General features: G+C 38.3%; 1 protein-coding gene across 2 annotated transcripts in view; it reads left to right on the plus strand.

The window, feature by feature from the left end:
* gfod1 (glucose-fructose oxidoreductase domain containing 1) overlaps positions 1–20,713 on the plus strand; it is a 37,597-nt gene extending 16,884 nt beyond the window's left edge. The window contains exons 2-3 of one of the 2 annotated variants that reach the window (XM_047158118.2): positions 15,798–16,126; positions 16,217–20,713. In XM_047158118.2, the coding sequence (XP_047014074.1) occupies positions 15,798–16,126; positions 16,217–16,720 (833 nt within the window). In that variant the 3' untranslated portion in view covers positions 16,721–20,713. Of the gene's footprint in view, positions 1–15,797 lie in introns of both variants that reach the window. The other variant, XM_017479201.3, reaches the window with a different exon arrangement.
* The last annotated feature ends 678 nt before the right edge of the window (positions 20,714–21,391 follow it).

The raw sequence follows: 21,391 nt of genomic DNA on the forward strand, positions 1-21,391 counted from the left end.
CTTATTGTCTCTGATGTCAAATAATGTGCAAGTGTGTGGGTGTATAATGGTGTTAGGCTGCTTACCTACTCGGCTTGTGCGACAAAATAATCACTCATATATACATATGTGTGTGTGTGTATATATATATATATATATATATATATATATATATATATATATATGCCACCCATGTATGTAACCTTTATAATGAGGACCTTGAGGGCAGACCTTTATTTTTTCTAGGGACCTCAGGGTTCGATTCAGTTTTGTTTCCAGCTGTGTTTATGCAATCATAAATTGATTATTTCTGCATTTAATGGATCTTTAATCTTGAATTCTATCACCTACAGTGGGGGTTTTTCCAGCATGACCATTTGCTGTCTTTAAAAACATAATATTTCGCATAACCAAAGGCACTAAGTTCCGAGGCTGTATGATATGACAATGCGATAATGATATTGTAGTTGCAGATAGTTCTACATGTATTCTTAGTCCCCAGGTGTCTAGGTCCTTGTTAAATTTGTTGGATATTGAATAAGATTTGGTGCTTTTAGTTTTTCATAATGTTGCTCTAATGTTTTGTTGGCAGTTCATTTACAAAACCTCAACAAAACAAAATATTGGGATATATCCTTTATTATTATTATTATTGTTCATGTACTACTAATAATAATAATATTATATATTTTTCATTCATTCCTATGCTTAAATGTCCCAGTGTATATTTTCTATCAGAAATGTTTGATACTGTCGACATTTTACAATCAACACATAAGCCCATGTAAACTTCCGATTATGAAATTGTGTGCATTGGTGCAGAACTGATTCAGAGAGGTCTTCAGAAACAAGTACGATACAACAATACAGACTGCCATGTCTGTCAAATGATATGTCATCTACTTCAAAGCATTCAATTAATCTGTTTTTTAATTACTGGATAATACATTTATATGGATAATACTGGATAATACATTTAATCACAATGTGATTCCAGAAACACAAATATTGGATATGGATTTTTAATGTTGATGAGGACGCTATGTTAGTGAGGACATGTTACAGTTAGGGCTGGGCGATAAGACAAAAATATCATAATACGATACTTGAGGACATTTCGATGATACACGATGCGTAACATAATATATATTATTTAGCTAACAAACTGTCTGCAAAACAGTAGTAAAATAAGCAAAATAACGTTAAACTGAGTTTGACGATATTTTTCTTTAATGCCTACAAAGAAATTTTTTATGTCAAATCAGCAGCATCCATTCAGTACCATTTAAATTGAAATTATTAAAATAGTAAAAAATACATAATCATACCAATGATATCTCCAAAAACTGCAACACATAATCATTTATCACAATATTGATATTATACTGATATATCTCTCAGCCCAGGTGTTTGTGTGGATATTGTGTGGCTAGTTTTGTGATAATGATTATTACACCACAGCACTGTTGACTTCTGATGGGTGAATTTTGATTGGTATCATTTTTATAGCAACATCTCATTCAGGGACTTGTATGGTGGACACGTCACATAAACAGATTAAAAGGTGTGTCATTGTTGAGACGATGAAGATTTCAATAAGCAGAAATTTATTTAACATTTATGGAAGGAGTCTCCAGTATCAGTGCTTTGTAAGATAGCTAAAGTTTTCTGACAAAAGGAAGTCTAAAGGATAGGGAGTTTTACACGTTCGTTTCCGAGTATCATGACAAGCTGCAATTTTTATTTTGTTAATTAAAAGAGAAAAAAAGGAGAGCAAGTGAGGGAATAACTGTTTATAGCTTTTATAATGTAAGTAATAATGGTAACGAACTTCCTACATGGATATTTCACGATATTAAACATGACTATAAGTTGATATAAAGCAGGGAGTGTTATTCTTTAATAAATAAATAAAAAAATTGTTGGCAAATTGCTGTGGTATAAAAGGAATAAAACTCCATCCTGTTATAGGAAAATAATTCACTTTCGTGGTAACAGTAACTCCGCTTTGAGTCAGGCCGCATCCCATCATCCCGTCATTAATTATTTTCCTATAACAGCACATCCCTTCATCTTATATTCATTACATAAACAGTATATTGTCTAGCACTAATGTTTCCTTTCTCAGTTCATGTTTTTTGTTTATCCATTTTTATATTGCATGTTTATTGCTGTGTTGATTGTATAATAGAGGTGTTAATGGACAGAATGACCCCATCGTTTTGTGTATTGTGGCTGCTGTCTCCTGATGTGTAATGGCTCATGTGAACACACAGCTTTATTCGAATATTGGGAGCAGCAGAGTAAGCCTTGTGTGTGATTAATGTGGCAGAGCACAGAGCTCTCATCAACAGCGCTCAGCTGGAGTGCGCCTGGCTCTTTGTCACAGAATCGCAGCTGCATCCTATGTCTCTATCACACACACACACATAAGCACATACGCCTTTACTATAATGACCACCATACACTCTCTTGCTTGACACACAGGGCAGGGGCGTGGTAGTGGCTAGAGGAATATTTTATGAGTACGTGTCCCATTGTGTGTAAAGTGTAAGCAGGACCTGTTTTACTTGCTCCTGTTTGAATGAAGCTTGAGGTAACAATATGCGTTTATAGTATATATATATAGTGTGTGTGTGTGTGTGTGTGTGTGTGTGTGTGTGTGTGTGTGTGTGTGTGTGTGTGTGATCGTAAAGAGGTGGAACTACAGTAGTGGTGTGTTTACAGGCAGACACACATGCATCATCGATCCATTGTCATATCTGTGTGTGTGTGTGTTCGTCTGTGCCTCTGTATCATTGTTTCCTGGGTAACACATTTCCTCAGTGACTCTGAGTCTCTTGAAGTCAATAACATGCAGAGTATACTGAAGGCTTTATGTCATTCTAACAAATGAACTGAGTGTTAATGTCATACTGGGGTACTGGGGGTTTTAAATATGTGCCGAAAATATTAGCTTTAATCATGATCGAATATATATATATATATATATATATATATATATATATATATATATATATATATATATATATATATTCAGCTGTTTATCTTAAAGCAGTATAAACCAGTAATTTCTATGAATTATTAAATACATATGATGAACCTAATAGCCAAAGGTGTGTTGTAACAAGACTGAGAAACTGCTGAGTTTTAGAGGTTAATTAAATATAATACACCTGTGTATTAACTATATAGCTCTGGTGCACAAAACCACAAACACTCAAGTGGTTTAACTGTCTGTTTGGTTGTACTTTATGCGGTGCTGTATAGGGGTGTTACAGTTGTTACAAATGGGCATTTTGTGTGAAAAAATGGATCTCAACATCATATAGTCACTGTTGGAAAGGGGTCAAATATGGCCGCTCTTAATGGATCGTGTTACCTTCTTGAGCATCAGTGAATGTTTGCACCTTTTTGTGTACTTTCTAGTTGTGTACGAGACCCTCAGTTGTCCTCAGTGTGAAAAGATGGATCTCAGCATCATATAGCAACTGTTAGAAAGGGGTCAAATATGCAGAATATGCTGGAAAAGCAAAGAATGTGCAGGACCTGGAGGATTTTTCTGAAGAACAGTGGGCAGTTTAACTGCTCAGGACAAACACGGGACTCATGAACAACTATCACAAAACATAAACACAGTCGTTGATCCTCCAGATAACGACACACAGTATTAAGAATCAAGCGTATGTAAACTTTTGAACTGGTTCATTTGTGTAAACTCAGTTATCATTGTGTCTTGTGGTCTATATGTAAACATCTGTTATGTGAAATAGCTTATTCAGGGCAGAACTAAATAAACAACAAAATGCAATTTTTATGATCCCAGTTATTATTATTATTTTATTTATTTACATTTTGCAGATTCTGCGAGACGTATTTAAACTTATGACCTCAACTGTACGTTGTCCTCCAGCCGGCTGAATTAATTGGGACACATAACTGTAATTTCCATTTTGAGTAAAAAGAATTGTATGAGCAACTACAGCCCTGTAGTAACAGCTAGGTAAACAAGCTAAGTGTGAGGGAGTAACACTCCAAAGCACTATGTAGGCCTTTTCACCCACACTGTATTTTTAACTCTTCCTTCCTCTTTCAATTTTCCTCTGATTTCATCCACTGCCGTGTAACGTGTCTTCTTTCTACATATAGCACTGCCTGATCTCACCTCTACTAGCTATGAGTGTGTGTGTGTGTGTGTGTGTGTATGTGTGTGTGTGTGTGTGTGTGTGTGTTTCTCTGGCTCTCTCCGAGTTGTTGTTAGGCAGGATGAATGTGTAATTACCCCCTTTGTGTCCTTTCCCACTAGAAGCTCGCTCAATTATCCTCCACCCCAGCAAGCTGCATCGAGCACATGCTTTCCCCCGCTCTCAGTAGAGCAATTACCAGGCTGACTTGCAAAGCACATCTTTTAACTGGAATTACCTTTCATAATGGATTCCTGTCCAAAATGGTCAGATAGCGAGAGGCGATTACGTCTCAGTTATCTGTGACTCAGATATAATTTCTGGGTGGGTAACTGTTCAGTGTACAAATAATTACTGAACTATTATCTGAATGCTGTAGTGTTTGTCAACCTTATCTGTAACGTATGTGTAATTACAACGGGCGATCATTTCAACAGTGACAGTGATGAAAGAATGAAATTGTTTCTACAGAACTCGCTTGTAATGATGTTGGTCAATGATGGTCAATAAATGTTGACGAGAAACGCACAGTGAATGCGTTCATAAAGGATATTTGGGAATGAAACTAAAATGAAATCTGTATATATCATCCTTCCAACTTTTTTGGAGGGAATCATTTGCGTTTTTATATATATATATATATATATATATATATATATATATATATATATATATATATATATATATATATATATATATTATACCCATGTAGTTGATATCGAATTGCCTCTGTTTCTGCATGATCACCCATGAAAACCATGAAATACTGTTTTTGTATTGTGCCAATGTTGGAAAGTTCCCTCATATCATTGTAGTTTAATTTAGCTTATCCATCCATCCATCCATCTTCTATACCGCTTATCTTTTTCAGGGTCACGGGGAACATGGAGCCTATCCCAGGGAGCATCAGGCACAAGGCGGGGCTACACCCTGGACAGGGTGCCAGTCCATCGCAGGGGACATAATTTAACTTATTTCATCATGTTTTGCAACTGTTCTTAGAGTGCTAATGTAACTGAGTTTCTATTTATGGGTTTTTTTTTTCATTCTTCTTACAGTAAAGGAAAATTGTATGCATCAAAATTCTTGTCTGTGGCAACTGTGCTAATTCCTCCAGTGATCTGCAGTTTTCATAGCATAGCATTTCAAAACAAAGCATTTCAAAACGTAGCATGTTCTTTTAATAATAGTGTCACCAAGCAGAGGCAGTTAGATGTCAGAATGAGCCTTTTGTTGCGAATCCCAAACGAGAAACAAATTCGTAGTCAGAAATCAGACAGGGCTCAGAATCAGAAAAATAAACGAAAAGCAGATGCAAAAGTCAAACCAGGAAAAGAGTAATCAGAAGCGCACACAGGAAATAGAAAACCCTCAAAAAGTTATAGGTGAGGAAGCTGGAATACGGGCATACGGTATGTAGGTGAGTGGGAGTGATATAATACCTGTACTGGATTTGGGTGTGGAGTTATGATGGTTCTTATATCGGTAGTCGATTTGGATGTGGATTTGATTTGTAGGGAGATTGATTGTTATGAATGTAATATTTTGTGTTACTGGTGGTAACATATTGCATTAGATGTGTTACAGCTATGTTTGATTGCTCATGAAGATTTTACACTGGAAATAATAGCATCATTATGACATGTCACACCCCTCTTCATCTCCCTCCACTGGTTTCCTGTATCCAGCCGTATCAAATTCAAGGCCTTGATTCTCACGTACAAGACCTTGTCTGGAACAGCACCGCCCTACTTCAACGCTCGTTCCCTCACGCAATCTGCGATCGGTTAACGACCTACTCAGCGTGGCTCAGGTTCCCTTTCCAGAACCTTCACACTAGCTGTCCCTCAGTGGTGTAATGAACTTCCAACCTCAATCTGGACAGCAGAATCTGTCACTATCTTCAAAAAACAGCTAAAGACCCACCTCTTCCGTGACCACTTATCCATCCATCCATCCATCCATCTTCAACCGCTTACTCCTTTTTAGGGTCGCTGGGGAACCTGGAGCCTATCCCAGGGAGCATCGGGCACAAGGCGGGGTACACCCTGGACAGGGTGCCAGTCCATCACAGGGCACACAATCACACACACATTCACACACCCATTCACACACCCATTCATACACTACAGACACTTTAGACACGCCAATCAGCCTACCATGCATGTCTTTGGACTGGGGGAGGAAACCGGAGTACCCGGAGGAAACCCCCGCAGCACGGGGAGAACATGCAAACTCCGCACCCACAGAGCCACAGGAATCGAACCCCGACCCTGGCAGTGTGAGGCGAACGTGCTAACCCGTGAGCACTTAACTAACCCCTAAAACACCAACCCCACATTATCACATTATTAGAACTCAATTAAAAAATCTTGTACGGTATCACTACTTGTATTGTTCTCCGCTTGATATATCACTTTGTTTGTGTTGTAATTCACTTAGGATAAAAGCGTCTGCTAAATGAATAAATGTCAATGTAAATGTATGAACAAGCCATGATGCAAACAAAAGGTTTTTCTCAACCCGGCTGTAGAAACTTGCGGTCGTGGCCCCATCAGGACTGTTATCCTTCAGGACTCAACAAAAGCGTCACAAGAGTGGGCAGTTATTCAGTTACTCATGCTGGCAGGAACAGACATACGAAAGGCCACCTTGTTTAACATGGGAGTGTACTGGACATGCTCACACGGAGTTACATGATGTATTTGCAACACCTGGTGTAAATTAGGCTTCATTCATTCATTTATATATCATCATCTTTAGTAACAGCATTATCCTAGCCAGAGTCTTTATACTTTGGAAAAGAGAAGCAAATAAGTTCATTCACGACAAAGGTAACTGCAGGAGTGGGTGTGATTGGTCAGAAATCATGAAGGATTTCTGACCAGTTGTGTGCAGACCTCTAGTGTGTTCTGGTTAAAGCGAGGCACCCTGGTGTCTGGGCTTATGTGTTTCATTTGAGCGTTACTGTTATATAGTCAGGTTACACAGCTGTGATCTCTGCTGGCTGATTTGTGCCTGGAGGCAGCTTTAACGATTTGAGAGCAGCACCTGACCCCAGGTTAACCACTGCAAGAATCACTGTGAGAATTCCCCTTACGCTTACATTAAGCTGACGTGAAGTGTAAGCTCCATGCATCGTGACTCACTTCTCTTTAATATCTAAGGCCACAGCTGTCCATTGCATTGATTTTATTATGTGATTTGTTGTGTCATGTTGTCCCTTGTCAAGGTGATGCATAGGATGAAGGTCTAGTTATCCTCTGTATTAAGGTTTCTGCATGCTCATGGGAAAAACAGATTACAAGAACATCTAGGAGACAGTTTCCTAAGACAGCCACATGGGTGATGTTAACACATTTTGACCTCAGATGGTTGTGGTTAATGAAACAGTTTGAGAATAGAGACCTACAGGCCACAATAGTTCATCATTTGTATGCCTAATAGATAGAAAAGAATCACGATTAGTGTAGGTTGAGAATCCCAATCCCTCTGTCACACATAGATTGGCCTTTAAAATGGCAGCGTATTGCCTAAGAGAGCCGTATGAGCCGTGTGCGCACCCTGCTCTAGTGTTTGAAGGCAGAGTTTCTATAATTGATGAGGAGGGCTGAGCACTAATCCCAGAGACATTTTCCACTCCATTAGGGTTGAGGACAGAGTCTCTTCGAGGTCACTGACCCATTGAGAGACAGTCGTGCTCCTGCTTATCTGCAGGCGTGCCCTTAGACCTCGGGTTGCTTCAGGCCAGATAGTGATTTGAAACCTCCTTCAGCAACCAGGCTGTAAATCCCACAAGCCAGTGTTCCATTTAATTCATAAACCCAAACAGGATCTGATAGTTCAGATCACAAGTTGCATCTTGTGTAGAACTTAAATTTTTACTTTTTGGAATGGATTTTATTGGAAAACAAGGTAATGGCCATTTTTAAATTGAAGAATGCCAAATAAAATGTTATCAATAAATACAGTAATATTAAATCCATCCGTACAGGATTTCGCAGAGTTTTTTGTGAATGTTGCAGCAATTTTGAATTTTGCTGCAGCTTTAAAAAAAATTTGCGATGTAACTTGCTGATTTTTTGTACTTTTGTTGTGGGGAAAACTACTCAAATTGGCGAAATTGCAATTGCACAAAATTGTTTTGCCCGGTCTTTCACATTTGTTGGTAAATGAGACCTTTTAGCTGTACTCATGTTCGACACACGTGAATTGAATAGAGCTTTGACTGAATGTGCGTTGTGGTGACATCACGTGGCACGTCTTGGCCCAAAACTGCAGAAAATCTGGGGTAATTTTGAAAAATTGCAAGCTCCTCCGAATATTCTGGGGTTCGCTTGATTTTGCGTTCATTTCTGCGATCACGAGATCCTGGACGGACTGTTAAATGGAGTAATATTAAATAGACGAACTGGTCAAAAAACACAATCATTTGGTGCGAAGACAATTTTCATTTTCACACAGATCTAACATTTAAATAAGCACTAATTCCCTGAACTGTATGTTTTCCTGCTGTATGAGCTTGATGGTATTTTGAGACCTTTAGACCTATTGAGCTAGCATCAGGATATGTTTTTGATGGAGACTATAAAGCAGTTGTGTAAATTGTTCAGGATAAGGGCATCATCTAAATGCTGTAAACCTAAATGTAAATCTAAACACTCACACCAGACACTCATCACATTCGTTTACCTGAATGAAGGACGATTTTAATCCAGCCTCAATGAAAAACAAGCAATCTAACATCTGGCTTGTTGACGATAGGAATAACATTTGTCATGCCTGAATTAAAAGTGCTAAAATGAACAATTGTCTCCTGTAAACAACACATTAGTGAAAAATAATTGAAAGTCTTGTGATTTTCCTGACAAACCTTTATGAATCCTCCACAATGTCATTTCTACTACTATTACGTATATAAATAACTGTTATTATTTTGTGATAGCAATAAATGAACCTGATGTATTAATGAATGTCATTTTGATAATGTATATCTAACAACTAGCATTTCAGAATGTGTGTTTATTGTTGTACATCTGCCAGCTGACATATCCCATGGTAGTTTGATCAGGTATAGACCTTTATTCATTGGATGGCTCATATCTGATAGGCTGAGAGCTCACGAGAGGACTCCTTGTCAAAAGTGTCATCAGCTTCTGTTTGTCAGTGGAAGGCTTTCAGCACTGCTGTGTGTGTGTGTGTGTGTGTGTGTGTGTGTGTGTGTGTGTGTGTGTGTGAGAGAGAGAGAGAGAGAGAGAGAGAGAGAGAGAGAGAGAGATATTAGGCTTTGAACCAAAGCTGCATCATGTAGAAGGCAGAGATTAACCTAGTCCATCTCAGTGTAGTGTGAATGTGTGAATCAGAGAAAGCTAGTATTAATGGTACTGGATTCAAAAGGGGGTGGGTGTGTGCCTGTGTATTTTTTGCCTATTAGTGTTGGTTTGGTCCCCAGAGACGGTTAGCATAATAATGAGCGCTCTCTGTCTCTATCTCTGTCTCTCTCTCTCTCTCTCTCTCTCTCTCTCTCTCTCTCTCTCTCCCCTCTCCCCTTGTCCTTGCTGCTGTTTCCTTGTGCTTTGTCTTTCCTTATGCAAGAATTTATGCAAAACCTTTTCTGAAAGTGTGTGAATGCCTTTGACACATTAGACTCACAGGACTTGCATAAACATCTGAGCTGGACCGGCACACTCCCAGCACACTCAGAGCAAATTCGATTTATTCTTTATCCGTAGCACTGGAGAGCTTCATTCAGATCAGACATACTAGTAAATGTAATGTGAGATTCCTGTCTGCTTATGAATATAAAGAATACTGCAGTCAGTGGTGCAGTCTCGTTGAACATCAGCCACAAATTGTAGAAGGGCTATGAGAATGAATTGAACACTTTAAATTCAATATTTGACACATTCAAAATTTATAAGCAACATGCAAATGTTGAAGACCCCATATCCTACTTTGCATCACACGTCAAATCAATTGAAACTCATTTCTTCAAATTTTTGATGAAATAAAACCTGTGTCACTTGATGTAGAAGAATATTTTTATGGTCTAAATAAATATGACATTTCTCTTAATATATGTATGGAAAACATTCACATTCTTTGGCATTTTATTGGACATCCAGTGCTGGGAAAAGATATTTCTTCTGTTTTTGTGTATAATCTCATACTAGTTTTTTCAGAAATTAAAACAAAATCTAAGATAAAACAAAGGCAATCTGAGTAAACACAAAAATACAGATTTTAAAGGGTCCTGTATAAAAATGTATTTGCTGCCGTAGCTACTAATTCCCCAAATCTATGAAACTGCATTCATAATGGGATTCAGCTGGACAAGACACAACCAGACCTGATTAATGCAAACCCTGTTCAATCAAATCAACACTTAAATAGAACTTTTTCAACAGCATGAAGTTGGTTAAAAGGTCTTACCCAGTAACACACTATGCCAAAGTTGAAAGAAATTCCAGAAATGATGAGGAAGAAGGTGATTGAAATACATCAGTCTGGGAAGGGTTACAAAACTATTTTAAAGGCTCTGGGACTCCAAAGAACCACAGCGAGAGCCATTATCTCCAAATGGAAAAACTCGGCACAGTAGTGAACCTTCCCAGAAGTGACCGACCTTCCAAAATTCCTCCAACAGCACAGCAAGGACTCATCCAGGAAGTAACAAAAGAGCCAAGGACAACATCAAAGGACCTACAGGCCTCTCTTGCATCAATAAAGGTCACTGTACATGACTCCACTATCAGAAAGACACTGGGAAAAAATGGCATCCATGGAAGAGTGGCGATGTGAAAACAACTTCTAAACCAGAACAACATTAAGGATCGTGAATTTTGCCAAAACAAACCTTGATGATCTTCAAATCATTCTTTTGGGAGAATGCACTGTGGATTGATGAGTCGAAAGTGGAACTGTTTGGAAGACAGGGTTCCCGTTACATCAGGTGTAAACCAAACACAGACCACAAAAAGATCATCATACCTACAGTCAAGCATGGTGGTGGAGGTGTGATGGTGTGGGGATGCTTTGCTGCTTCAGGGCCTGGGCAACTTGCAATGATTGAGGGAAACATTAATTTTGCTCTCTACCAGAAAATCCTAAAGGAGAATGTCTGGTCTTCAGTCTGTAAGTAGAAACTCAAGCACAACTGGATTATGCAGCAAGACAAGGATCCAAAGCACAGGAGTAAGTCATAGTCTTAGAAGTAAGTGAAAGACTGATCTCCAGTTATTGGAAGCGTTTGGTTGCAGTTATTGCTGCTAAAGGTGGCACAACCAGATTTTAAGTTTAAGGAGCAGTTAGTTTTTCACATGGATGATAGATGTTGGATAACTTTTTTTTTTGTTCAGTAAAAATAAATAAATAAATACAAACTACTTGTTCACAACACTGTATAGTTCACTGTGTAGGTTTTGCAAGGCCACTATGTCATACCCTATGTAGTAAGCAAATATTGTATAGTGAACAGGAAATTATTTGAAATTCACCCTTTGTGTTGAAGGGGCTTAAGTTATAAACAATATTCCTGCGCAAAAACTGAATATGGTAGATTTTTTTTTCTTTTATCTAGCGAATCTTAAATATCAATGATGATAAAATGTTGCTGGAAGTAAATAAATAAATGAAACACTGAGGTATGAGAAATAGAATATGTTAGGGAAAATCAATGGATAGGAGTGCATTAAAATTGTGTAATGCACACCTAGCCATGGATTATCCCAATTATACCATGGTCACTTGCCAGCATTAAACTGTTAAAGCTGTCATTGATGTTTGCAGTGCAAAATTTGACTGAAAGGTTAAAAATAACGGTTAATTTTCGTTAGTTATTTTATATATAGGTCATTAGATCTAGAATTCTGCCCGCTCTAAATTATACACAGAGATAACGTAGTGTGGTAAGATTACATTTATTTGAATAAATTCTAATAAATAGTTCTTAGAGAGAGAGAGATTGTGAGTGTGTGAATTACCTGTGTCTGTGCCATGTCTCTACTAATACTGACTAAGCTGTTAGATTAACTACTGTATGCAACTGTAACTGTATGTTACTATTGTTGCAATTGTTTATAGGCAGTGCATTAATTTAGAAAGGTGATTAAACTGATTGGAACTACCTGCCTATTATACGGTTTCATCACACACCTTCCAGCCAATCAGAATAGAGTATTCAGACAGACCCTGATATAAGAAAAATTATCTGGTGAAATAATTTTCACCCTTTGTGATTTATGCAATAAAAGTGCAACATGTAGCACCACCACCAATATTAGTTGTGTCTGTAGCAGTATAAATTAAAGCCTCGTGGATTTCTGAACGCATTAAATTACACAATCTTTAAAATAATTGAAATCCAAATGCAAACATAGTATAGTGTTCACACTGCTTTACCTCACTTCCTGTTTTCTCATCAAACATACTGTATACCTCATTTATTATCCTGTCTTTTTATCTCTTTATCAACGATACACCTCTGTCTTTCTCTTTCTCTGGGAATTGGCCTGTAGAAGTGGTCATGGAGACGATTATTGTCATTATGTGCTGTATTTGTGTGCTTGCAGTGTAAATTCTGTCGTTTATTATATCGAAAGTGATGTGTTAGTAACAAGGCCGCGTTGCTGATCACGCGCAGTGTAGACACGCTGATACAGATTGTAGCACGAGTAAGATATGTAATGTCTCACTAAAACTTTTATGATCAAAAGTAAACACAAGTAAAATAATATGTCTAAAGGCAGTGAGTAACAGAAACCACAATGTGCAGTGAAAGTGAGTTTTTATTATTATTTAGGACTGTAGTTTAATTCTCTGCTTTTTGTGCATCCATAAAAAAATTATGCATAAATACTATAAAATAAATTATGTGTGTATATATATAATATATATGTAATTTATTTTAGTTTATATTGTATATAAGTATTTATGCGTTATTTTTTATGGATGCACAAAAAGCACTGAATTAAACTACAGTCCTAAATTAATAATATATATTCTGGTGTGTGTGTGTGTGTGTGTGTGTGTATTGAGTTATTTTCTGTTTTGGACGAACAGTTCTGTGAAGTTTTAGTCTGAAGTTTATATTTGTAACAGTTTGTGGATTTTATTTTAAATAAATAAAAAAAGGGTACTGAAAGTTTGCCCCGCCCCATCCGATTAATCAGCTAATCGGAAAATAATCGGTCAGCTAATCGATTGATCGATTGTGGAAATAATCGTTAGTTGCAGCCCTAATTTAGATCCTTAATGAGCAAACCAGATGCGACAGTGGCAAGGTGAGATGTTAAGAGGAAGAAACCTTGAACGGAACCAGACTCAAAAGGCAACACAACCTCTTCTATGTGACACCGAATTGTGAGATTATAATTCATTACTCTTCTACAAATGTATACTATATTGTCATACAGTGTCACATGTTTTGAAAGGATGTTTAGTATGAGCATACTGTAGATAAGAGTTCTGGGATAAGGGACAGTCTTTATGATTACAGCAGCAGTTCTTAGGTACAACTACAGTATCTACTGAGGAAAGTGCAAATCTTGGGCATAAACTGTTTTTGGGAAGTGCAATTTTTTATGGTATCCATGTAGGACCATCCACAGTAGCAGAATATGAGTCACAGAAATCTGCGAGCAGAAGTAGAACATTATGAGTATATATTTCTGGAGTCAATTAGGATTGTAAGTGTGTAACAACAATCAGTACGTTTACATGTACAACAATAATCCGATAATTAACCCGATTAAGACGATACTCTGATTAATAAACTAGCATATAAACAGCGATTATTGATAACCTTAATCCGACTAAAGTCATACCTGAAGAAAACACAAATGGAATTGTCATGTGGAGTATTCCTGTTTTAGTCGTGTTATTGAAGTGCATTACAGACATGTACACACCTTAATCACACTATTAACTTCGTGTGGGAGTTTTCACCGCATTTTGTGACAGGACACGTACACACACAGCAGTGCTCAACCGTTTGACGGCAAACAAGAGAGCACGGCTGTGTCCGAAACCGTGTATTTACGGTACCATAACGAAGATGAACTGCATGTCACTACGTGAAATTCTGGAGGGAACGTCGGATGGTGTGGCGTGGGGACGTAATGGCGTGCCGTTAATCGCTCTATGTTCTATAACATGTAAAACGGGAACATGAAAGGAATATTCTAAAAGCGACTCATATAAACGCCTTAATCATAATATTATCTTATTCAGAATAAGGTCCATAATTAGATTACTGCTGTCCATGTAAATGTAGTCAATGACTGCAGTGTAAAAACTGGATTTACTGCATAGTTAACAACAGTAATCTTGAAAAATACATCTCAAAAGATGCAGAAAAGTATGTGACCATCTATAAATATATTCACCCTCGACTGTGCTTGAAGTCAGGAGGCTTATCTTCACAACCCGTAGAGATCACAGCCCGGCTTCTCTACTGTTACATTATCTGAAACTGTATTACATCATATACTCTGGGAGTGTAAAAGTGGGTCAGGAGGTTTAATTTTGTAGCCTGTGTTCCGCTGTTGGGATCTAATGGGAGATTAGCTGGGAAGTTTTTGTTCTGTAGGTTTCAGAAAGCACAATGGCTGTTCCTCGAACAGGCCCCTTTAAGAAAAGGTCACATGAATTGGTGGAGAGCTGTGAGAGCGGCACCACTCCAGCTCCCCTGCTGTTTATCTAGCTGACCGGGCCAATCAGTCTGGCCTTTTACAGCCCATACAATGGCAGGACTGGCAGCCCACTTTCTCACTGATGAGTAGTTTTATCCTACTGCAACATTTTTTCCTTAGAATGTCAAAAACCAGTCCCTTACCATTAATGATTCTGTTTGATCAGCAGATGATGCACTTTGATGCAAGTGCAGCTCTTCTACTGTGAGGTTTTGGCCTAGGTCTTCTCAGCTTTAAAAACAACACGTGTTATCAGAGAGAACCCTCTAATGTGCTAAACAACCCTCCAGTAAACAACACTTGCTAGCTGAGGATTAACTGCATATCTCACTGGCAAGTCCATAGGAAGCCAACTTTCCTGCTGTCATGGTCACTCTGCCATTTATCGTTCTTTTAAAAAAAAACACAGTGGGGTAGGATTATGAATGTGATTAGTGCTATGGGAAAGTGCCCTTGAGTTTAAAAGATGATAATCGTTTCGGTCTCTCGCACATAGATGGCCGAGTTATTTAAATGCCATGTTTCTGTTTTGAAACTGAGCAGTGTTCTTCTCCGATAGCACATCTTGTGTCCATATTCATTTTTGGCAGGACATGCTATCTTTGGGGATTTCAATGTGATGAAATGAAAGATGAGGCTTAAATAGAGGGCTTTTGAAGTACGGTGACTTGAGATCTGCCTTGTGGAACTGAACAAGGACTTGGTCTCTTTTTTTTCGTAAATGAAAGAGGTCAGTAGCTACAAACATGAACAATAGAAGAAAAAAATAATCAGAATGCTGTTTCTTTCATCACTTCCTTTTTTTCACAGTTAATGCCAGTTCAGAAGTTTGAGTAATGCTGGTAGCATGCTTCATGGTCTTGGTCATTGTTTGGCTTTGGCGTGTAACCTGATGACTCAACCATTGACTAATTCTCTGTTCTTCTCTCTCCAATCTCTTAAGGTATTGGCAAGAATGTCATCTGTGACCGCACAGCCACACCGCTGGACGCCTTCCGCATGATGTCAGCAGCGCAGTACTACCCCAAGCTGCTGAGCATTATGGGTAACGTATTGCGCTTTCTTCCTGCCTTCGTTCGCATGAAGGAGCTGCTAGAGGAGGGTTATGTGGGAGAACTGCTGGTCTGCGAGGCACAGGTCCACGGCGGCAGCCTCTTGGGCAAGAAGTACAACTGGAGCTGTGACGACTTGATGGGCGGTGGAGGACTTCACTCTGTGGGCACCTACATCATCGACCTGCTCACATTCCTGACCAGCCGGCGCGCCATCAAGGTGCATGGCTTCCTCAAGACTTTCATTAAACAGACAGACCACATCAAGGGCATCAGACAGATCACCAGTGACGACTTTTGCACTTTTCAGATGGTGCTGGAGGGTGGAGCTTGCTGCACCGTGACGCTCAACTTCAACGTGCCGGGTGAGTTCCGGCAAGAGGTGGTTGTGGTCGGAACGGCTGGACGCCTCACAGTCAGTGGCACTGATTTGTATGGACAAAAGAACAGTGGCATGGCAGACCGTGAGCTACTGCTCAAGGACAGCACACCTTTAGGCAATGCCTCGCTGCCTGACAAGGCCTTCAGCGACATCCCTTCGCCCTACCTCACCGGCACCATCTGCATGGTCCAGGCTATACGACAGGCCTTCCAGGGCCAGGAGGATCGGCGGACTTGGGACGGCCGGCCGCTCACCATGGCTGCCACTTTTGAGGACTGTTTGTATGCTTTGTGTGTGGTGGACACAATCAAAAAGTCCAACCAGTGTGGTGAATGGCAGAACATCGTAGTGATGACGGAGGAACCTGAAGTCAGTCCAGCCTATCTGATCAGTGAGGCCATGCGACGCAGCAGGATGTCACTGTACTGCTAGAGCTGCTTGACTGATGACTGAATAAATGTGACTGGAGTTAGGAAATGAATGACTGAATGAATTGAACCTGGAATTAAAACGAAGCTTGCTGAATTTTATGGGTATCAATTGAAGGAATGATCAGAAACGCAAACAGCAATATACTCTTTCTGCTTTCTCTGAACGACACTGCTTGTGGATGAAATCACACTGGATTCATGGAGGATGACTGGAAATTATACAGCAGATATTTTCAACACTGGAGAAAACCACTGGAAAAAAAAAAACATTTAGCAGTGGCAAACATGGTTCTGTCATTCTTGCATGGTGATGAATGTGCAATCCCAATGGGCTGTCCCGTGTATGTGTTCTGTGTGTGTGTGTAGAACATTACAAAAATCAATAGTTTGGCTGGTAGGCCTTTTAGAGAGGAACTCCCCTCTGGTCAATTACAAAATAAATCTGCCTAGATATGCTTGTGTGTCTGAAATACAAAGGAATAGCTTGTTTTTTAGCTGTGCTTGCAGAGGACAGTGCAATCGTAGCATGCTTGCACAAGTCTACTGTTCCTTTAGGTTTTAGGCACTAATTCGGTTCTTCAGCTCTTACATGAAGCTGGCCAGCTTGTTTCTGAGCTTGATGTATTCATCATGTGAACTACTCTTGCATGCGTACTGTAGATGAGGGCTGTAAATTACATCTCAAACAATCAGCAGTGGCCTCTGGTTAGTACAGCGTGGGTAGGTGTTCTAGCATGCAGTCGCCTGCGCTGTTAGAGTTGCAGTTGGAAATAATTACTATAATTAAGCTCTAAGCAAACAAGTGGCAAATGTGGCAGACAAACAACATAAAGCAAAATAGTAAACACCCCTATTGTTTTACACATTCATAGATAGCTTACACTAAGTGTCATTGAGCTGTTACATGGCAGAAACAGTTACATGAACAAGACTTATTTATAATACCTTCTGTTTACAGGGTCAGATTAATAATCTGACATGGTTTAATGCCAATTTCACACTTCATACTTTTTCATCTGTATGTTCTGAGGTAGATTTAGGAGTTCTGATCATGTGTCATAATTAGATTTGATGTTTAGCAACATTCTCGAGGGCTAGACACGGCCGAGTCAATTATAAGCATAAAAATATGTATGCCAAATTATATTCAATACAAGGCAAAAATTCCTTCGCAGTGCTTAGTGCTGGGATTCTTGACTGGGAGATGATCCCAAAATTAGTCAGGTTTTTAGTGCATGATTTTGATAGAAGTTTAATTATCTTCTGTTTTAGACATTAGATAATTATTACATCTTATTTCTAACATTGACCTACAAGCCAAAAGATTGATTTTTATTTTGAACTCTTTTTATTTGGTTTGGTTTATTTAGGCATTGATAATGTATAACAAAGCTCTAATATCTACCTTTGCCTGCTGTTTCCTTTTCCTATTTCTGTTCTAAGTTAGTAATGGACCACTTCAGGCATCACACGGGTGGTATAAAAGGGTCAGGTGATGGCTGTAACTGCTGGTCAAAATCACAAAGGCTAACATAATGCAAAGACTCTCCACAGGATTGGTAGCAAGAACTAATTCTTAATTAAATCACTGTGTCATTTGATTGTACAGTGTAACATCATGCTACCCGTGATGCATCGAAATGAAAGTTCTTGGCCGAAAAATTCAAGATTGGCTTTTCGTGCTATAACAAATTATATTAATTTATTTTTCTTCTTATTTATACTTAAAAATAAGTCTTAACTGAAGACCTGTACGTTAATGAACTACAATCACCATGGCGTAGCCATAGCAACTAGCATATAAAATGCATTACGCATGCAGGTAGTGCTTGAAACTGTGATGCACACACACAGTGCAAATCCGCTCAGTTCAGGGTTGCCAGATTGGTTGCAGATTCCAATTCACTAGAAATCAGCCTGGAAATGTAATGATGGAAAATCACAACTACAGATTTTCTTTAGACGTAAAATGATTATAAATTGTGTTTTGAAAATATTGTAAATTAAGGGGATTAAATTTGGTTGGATTGGGGATCCTTCCTAATCTGGCAGCACTGTACAAGTTTCTGGTGCTGTGTTTTTAACGAATAAACTAATTTGTAGTGTTGTGTTTTAATATGTTGTATTTAATCTTACAAATAAAACCAACATAACGTTTCTGTTAAAGTTTTGCCGCATTTGTACTATTTTTTTTGTCTGAGAACTGGATGTCGTGGTGTTTCGCTTCAATGTTTTCGGCCAAAAATTTTCAGTGACATTTCGAAGCATCCCTAGAACTACTGTAATAAATATTATGACTGCTTATTCAACTGTTATAAAAGTGTCATGGCAAATGAACTGTCGAAGAAATTTATATTGAGAAAGTTATTTTGACATTTCGTCAAGTGTGAGAATGTTTTTTTTTTTCCTTTTTAAGCTGCCTGTGAAAAACATCTGCTGTACATAACTACATACATTTTTATACATGCTGTGCGTACTATAGACATATTTATTTTTGTGTTTTGGATGTTTTACATTGAAGTAGGTATTGTGTGTCTTGTTTGAGAGGTGCATTGATGCCTTTGATTTATACACTTCTCCAAGAGAGGTGCAGCTTCCACTGTGATGCTACTGTTTCTGTCAGTGTGTGACCAAAATCTGACTCTTGTCCCCCCCCCCCCTCCAGTTTCATGGCTGGTAATTCACACAGTATAATACAGTATATAAAGGTTATATGAGACTACACAGGAAACTTGCCATGAAAATCATCTCTGGATGTGCATATTTATAACATTTGCTTCTTAAAATGCCTCTTTTTTGCACTCTTGGTTCCTCTTGTACCTGATATTTGTGCTTGCGTGCATGCTCTTCTTATAATCCTAAACAAACGGCTACTGTTTTTCTTTCACTTCCTTCTCTAAATCCTTTACGTTCACTCCACTTAGTGCTCAAAGTGCGCAAATATAACAACCATCAGAATCTGAATCATGACAGGTTATACATGTTTCATCTTCTGGAGATGTTTTTAGAATGATTTTAAACTGGAAAATGTTTTCATGTAAGGACGGATGTAAATTTAAATGTGTCCTGCAGCCTCCATTAACTCAGCTTTCTGTTTATTTAAACGCCCCTACAGGTCACAGCTCATGTTTACGTCTCTAATTGATCTGGTGACAACAATTCATGTTTTCTCGGTGTAGAAATGGGCTGAAGCTTATTTTCTAGGATAAAGATTAGGATAAAGACAAAAATCAAGAGCTAATCCAGTTATCAGCACCGTGCAAATATGAGTAACTGTCATCAGAACAGCGATTTGTGGATGGTGTTTATGGAGTAGGATCTTTATTAAAAGATACAATATGAACATGATTACAGGCAAAATGAACCCTGAAGATTACATATTGAAATCTGAATTAATTTGATATCAGAATAGACTAATATCCAAAATCTTGATCTTATCTGAATTCAAGGCATCCTTTCAGATTTTATTCCACAGATATCCAGAGATGATTCCTGCTGTGATATGTAAAGAAAAATTATTATTATTATTATTATTATTATTAATATGATTATTATTATTATTATTATTATTATTATTATTATTATTATTATTATTTATTATTATTATTATTATAAACGGGACAGATTTTATCACCAAACATGATGTATTTGGAAATGAGATAAATTAAAAGATTATGATGGTCTCTAATTTGAATATAGTTTACATTTCCGAAGAAAAAAAAAGATGTATTAGTGTTTTCACCTTAAAGCTCTGTCCTCATACAGCTGCTGTAGTAATGCAATTATGTGAACAGCATAATATTGCAGATTGCAGATATAACTGGAATAAGTGTGTTGTTATTGTGACATGATGAGGTTTCACCCCAAAAATACCATACCTGTGATTACAAATCTATTACGTTTGCCAGTTATTCCTATGCTCTGTCTGAACTCTGTTGTTTTTCAACTATACAAATGAATTTAAAAAAAAAAAAATTGAAGTTGTTGGACATTATTACCACTGTATATGTTTGAAGTGTGTATATGTCTGCTAGCACTGCTATTGTTTAAGAGTCTCTTTCCTTCACTTTATATAGCATTAGCAAACATGTTGAATAAGAAGGTGGGGGTTGGGGCGTGCAGAAAAGGCAAAGACTCAACGGTCTGGCTTTGTACACAATTCAACAGGACTTTCAAAATTGATTCCCGGTGAAACAAAGCTTTGATGGAAGGGTGAGTCGGAGAGAAAAAGTGAATGCTTTTACCACGTCCTTGGGAAGCAATTAATGCATAGCCTCCTCAAGTCTTCCCAGTATGAATGATAAAGGATCACATGGTCCTATATAGGATGAGATAGTGCCACTGTTGTGGGTGACTTTTGCTCTGTTTTGCTTTAGATTACTGTGTTCAGAGCTGTATTTAGATGATGCAGAAGTGGACATCTACACACCTTGAATTCGTGTTGGGATGGAGAGGGTGATGGTCTGCTCCCACTGAGAGTGGCCTGCTTCAGTATGAAAAGACTCTGAGCTCAAAGAAGAGCTTCTTCTGCTGCCTCAGACAGTATCCTAGCAACCGAATACCGCTGGCGAAACCAGCCTTATCTTAAAGGTTTTCTGCTCTCTTTTTCTCTGTGAAAGATGGTTATAAAGGCCCCAATTTGTAGTGTAGACCAATCCAATTATATTTAATA

Source organism: Ictalurus punctatus, chromosome 1, assembly GCF_001660625.3.
Source record: "Ictalurus punctatus breed USDA103 chromosome 1, Coco_2.0, whole genome shotgun sequence".
In the NCBI taxonomy this organism is placed as follows: Eukaryota; Metazoa; Chordata; class Actinopteri; order Siluriformes; family Ictaluridae; genus Ictalurus; species Ictalurus punctatus.